The sequence below is a fragment of the Octopus bimaculoides genome, chromosome 16 (assembly GCF_001194135.2).
Source record: "Octopus bimaculoides isolate UCB-OBI-ISO-001 chromosome 16, ASM119413v2, whole genome shotgun sequence".
NCBI classification, from domain to species: Eukaryota; Metazoa; Mollusca; class Cephalopoda; order Octopoda; family Octopodidae; genus Octopus; species Octopus bimaculoides.
The window spans coordinates 42,985,678-42,990,262 of record NC_068996.1 but is presented as its reverse complement, the minus strand read 5'-3'; the positions used below and the strand labels follow the sequence as shown (position 1 = coordinate 42,990,262).

The following is a 4,585-nucleotide window of genomic DNA, read 5'->3' as shown; positions in this document are numbered from 1 at the left end:
AAGAAAAAGAGCGAGGGTGTCAATGAATTAGAAACAAAAAGCATAACAAAAAAGAAAGAAAAGAAAACAGAAAAACAAAATGAAAATAAAAGTGGGAAAATATATATAAGTACTTAGAGTGTCTGTGTAACTGTGTGAGCGAAGACACATATGTGTAAGTTCGTAGGGTAAGAGAAATGGAAAGGAAAAAATAATAATAATAAAAAAAGGAGCAAAAAGAATTAAAGAATAAGGAAGGAGTGAGCGGGGGGTAGGGTAGATGGGAGAGATTATTATGAGATAAGAGACGCCCAGCAACAAACAAACGTAAGATGTGCTTCCAAAGAGACAACGAAGTAAAGCTAGGAGGTAAAGCGACAATGTACGGGCCCTTCAAAACGCGCTCCAATATTCCCCGCTGCCACCGCCACCATCGTCATCACTACCATCATCACCAAGACACACACATAAGCACAAACACAGAGAGGCATACACTTTACCTTGGTTCTTTCCCTCCCTTTCCCTCCCTTTCCCTCCCCCCTCTCTCTCTCTCTCTCTCTCTCTATGTTGCTTAAGCAGCCACGCCGTCAATTTTGTTTTCTGGATGATCGCACACACACAGACAGTGTCCGTATAATAGGGCTGTAGCAGGGCAAAGTTGTAAACAATTATCAAATTGAGATAGGACAATGGAGAGTGTAGAAGCTTGCAGAGCCACACTGCTAAATTGAGCGACCTCCAATTGCTACACCACACATCTGTCTGCCTCCATCGAACATGCTCTAACTCATATAAGCTTTTGCCGTGTCGGCTTAACTTTGTGTTAGCTTTGAAGGCATTGTGTGTTCGACCGTAGCAGTGTAAAATAAGCAGGGTTCAGATATGTGGGCCGATTGTAGCGGGGGTGTGGTGTGGAGAGAAAGGGGCTAGGAAATAAAGAGGAAATTCTCCGTCCAACTTAAGGTAGTACTACCAAAAGTAAGGGAGATATGAAGAGCTTTGAACGACAGGACTTTAATAACCACGAGCCGTTAAGTTTCCTCTTCAACATTTCCCAACCATCAGCACCAAACAGTTTTCGTTTTGAAGGATCCTTTGTTTTTGTAGAAAACTTCTTATTCTACGCCAGTTCTGAAGAGATGAAATTTATACGTAATTAAAACTATTAGGAAAGTAACCACAAACACACACACACACACACACACACACACACACACACACACACACACACAAGGAAAACAAATAATCAAAACCAACACACTTAGCATACAAATAAAAATAATACGAAGTCAGGAATATGTACGATAAAATGTATAAAAGAAAATATGCAGGTTTGGCTATATGGTAAAGAACTTCGCTTTATAACCACTTGATTTTGGGTTCGATTCCATTGTGCAGCATTTTGGGAACGTGACTTCTGTCATAGCTCTAAGCTGACTAATAGCATGCGAGCAGAATTTGGTAGACGGAGATAGTGCGAAAACCAGTAGTATGTGTGTGTGTGAGTGTGTGTGTGTGGATATGTGTGATATATATATATATATATATATATGTTGTAGGGGAGAGAAAGAGAGAGGTTGCTTGGAAGTTAGTATTGTTTTAAGTTATATAGAAAAAGTAGATAGGCTTGTGTGTATGTATATGTAGGAAAGTGTATACTTAGATACATAAATAGATCGATAGATACATAAGATAGATAGATAGATAGATAGATAGACAGATAGATAGATTGATAGATGTGAAATGATGTAGAAATTTAAGATAGCAAGAAGTAGGTGAGAATATAAATAGAAAGAAAAATCTGAGAGAATAGACTGTTCAAGATGCGTGTGAATCTGTTTGAAATTAAAAATCCTCAGGAACTTGAGAAGGCATACGAAGAGAAAATGCGAAAGCAAAAGCTAAGTCTCTTACAGATAGCAAAGACACCAAAGAGGCGTAAAAGGAAGCGAAATGCACTTAGGACACCAAAGAAGAATATTTTCCGGCAGCCGTACACGACAGCAAACAGATGTTCAAAAGACACCAAATGGTAATTAAGTCTTCAACAAACGTTAAGACTTATCAGATGTCCGATGAGCTCAGAAAAACAATTTGTTTTTCAAGAAAAGTTTAAAACTAATGCAGACTTTCAAATTCTCTAATCGATATAAATAGTGTTATTTTTAGTTGGTGTTTAGTGTTTGCAGTAAATGATTCGAGATGGGGAGGTTTCTATTCGACAGTAACCAACTGACTGTGAGAAAAAAAAAAAACAATTGAAGGGTAATCCTTTCAGTTTCACTATATCAAATAGTTGATATACGTGCAGGTGTGGCTGTGTAGTTCTAAGTTTGCTTCCCAACCAATTACTTCCGGGTTCAGTCACTACGTAGCACCTTTGCAAGGTTTTCTATTATAACATTGGACCGACCAATGTTTTGTTGTTGTTATTATTATTATTATTATTATTATTATTATTATTATTATTATTATTATTATTATTATTATTATTACTATTATTTATTGTCTTTACACAGCTTCTAACGCTGGAGATGTACTACAGTGTCAGCTGTTCACTGCCAGTGAACTAAGGGAACACCTCTTATTTTTCCAGCACCTTCCGGAGTATTCGAGCGGTTCAAAGTACTGTTGTTTTCTGCAAGTGCTCCACCGTTATTGCATCCCCTATTTGTTCCACGTACTTCTCCAGATTTTTGCTCACTGTTCCCTGGGCTCCGACAGTTTTTGGTGCTACTAACACCTTTTTCAGCGACTACAACTACTTAACCTCCCAAGCTAACCTGTCATATCTCTCGACTTTTCTTTCTTCCTTATCGCATACCTTGTTGTCAGCTGGGCATGCTATATCTATGATCCAGCATAGTTAGTTTTCTTTCGCAATTAACACTTTGTCTGGCTTCCTATTCTCTATCTCATGGTCGTACTGAATCATAAAATCCCATAAGATTTTTGCATTTCTATTTTTGACGATGCCTTCAGGTTTGTGGTCGTACCAATATGTTTCTTTGTCAAGACCATACTTGTGGCAAAGCGTCCAATGGACAAGCCTGGCTATATTGTCGTGGCGTCTCTTTATTATTATTATTATTATTATTATTATTATTATTATTATTATTATTATTATCATTATCATTATTATTATTACTATTATTATTATTATTATTATTATTATTAGTAGTAGTAGTAGTAGTAGTAGTAGTAGTAGTAGTAGTAGTAGTAGTAGTAGTAGTAGTTGTAGTAGTAGTAGTAGTAGTAGTAGTGTATACATATATATATATATATACATATCCGAAGAAGGCGGTGTACTTCAAACTGATGTAATGCTTCCATTGATCGATTAAAAGGAGCCGCATTAAGCAATCGTGATGCACTAATAACTGGACATTTTCTGCTTTTTATTCACCTTACTTCGAACTGTGCGGATAATACCAAACCTACTTGGTGTCCCAAATTAAGTACCTAACCTTAATTATAGATATATATACATGTGTGTGTGTGTGTGTGTGTGTGTGTGTGTGTGTGTGTGTGTGTGTGTGTGTGTGTGTGTGTGTGTGTGTGTGCGTGCGTGCGCGCGCGCGCGCGTGAGAGTGTGTGTGACTTTGTGATTGTGTTTGTCCCTCACCACCGCCTGACAACCGGTGTTGTCCCCTCATCTTAGCGGTTCAGCATTAGTGGTCGATAAAATTAGTACCAGGCATAAAAATGCTAAGTACTGGAGTAGATTCGCTCGGTTAGAACACTTCAAGTTGGTACCCAAGAATGGTCACGGTCCAATGACTGAAATAAGCGAAAGATGAAAGATTAGCTAAATCTAGAGATAACCTATGAGAATCAACAAACCACTTCCCATGTAAACAACGTTGCAGATAGCAATTATTTATTCTTTTCTACTTTAAGCACAAGGCCTAACATTTTGGGGGAGGGGGCCAGTCAATTAGATGGAATCCAGTACGCAACTTGTACTTAATTTATGAACCCCGAATGGATGAATGGCAAAGTCGACCCCGGCGGAATTTGAACTCAGAAACGATAGCAATTATTTATTGCAAATAATTATTTCAAATCTTGGTATAAGGCCAGCAACTTCGGGAAGAAGCTAAGTCGATTACGACGACCCAAGTACACAACTGGTACTTAATTTATCGATCGGGAATGGATGAAAGACAGTCAGAATGTAAAAATGTACGAAATGCTGCAAAGCATTCTGCCCGGCGTAGTAACGATTCTGCCAGCTCACAACCTTATTCAACTGTAATATTAAAGGTTCGTTTGAGCTGGCAGAATCGTTACCGCGCCTGGCAAAATGCTTAGAAGCATGTCGTCCATCTCTACGTTCTGAGTTCGAATTCCGTCGAGGCCGACTTTGCCTTTCATCATATTTTCATAAAATAAGTACCATATGAACAATGAGGTCGATGTAATCGATTTACGCCCTTCTCTGAAAATTGTTGGCATTATGTGAGCTGGCAGAAACGTTAACACACCGGCCGAAATGCTTAGGGGTATTTCGTCTGTCTTTACGTTCTGAGTTCAAGTTCCGCCGTGGTCGACTTTGCCTTTCATCCTTTCGGAGTCGATTAAATAGGTACCAGTTACGCAGTGG

At 38.6% G+C, this 4,585-nt stretch overlaps 1 protein-coding gene across 1 annotated transcript in view; it reads left to right on the top strand.

The window, feature by feature from the left end:
- The window catches only part of LOC106869509 (uncharacterized), a 2,961-nt gene extending 1,507 nt beyond the window's left edge, over nucleotides 1-1,454 (top strand). The window contains exon 3 of the mRNA XM_014915277.1: nucleotides 1,378-1,454. Coding sequence (XP_014770763.1) covers nucleotides 1,378-1,454 — 77 coding nt within the window. The remainder of the gene's footprint in view (nucleotides 1-1,377) is intronic.
- The last annotated feature ends 3,131 nt before the right edge of the window (nucleotides 1,455-4,585 follow it).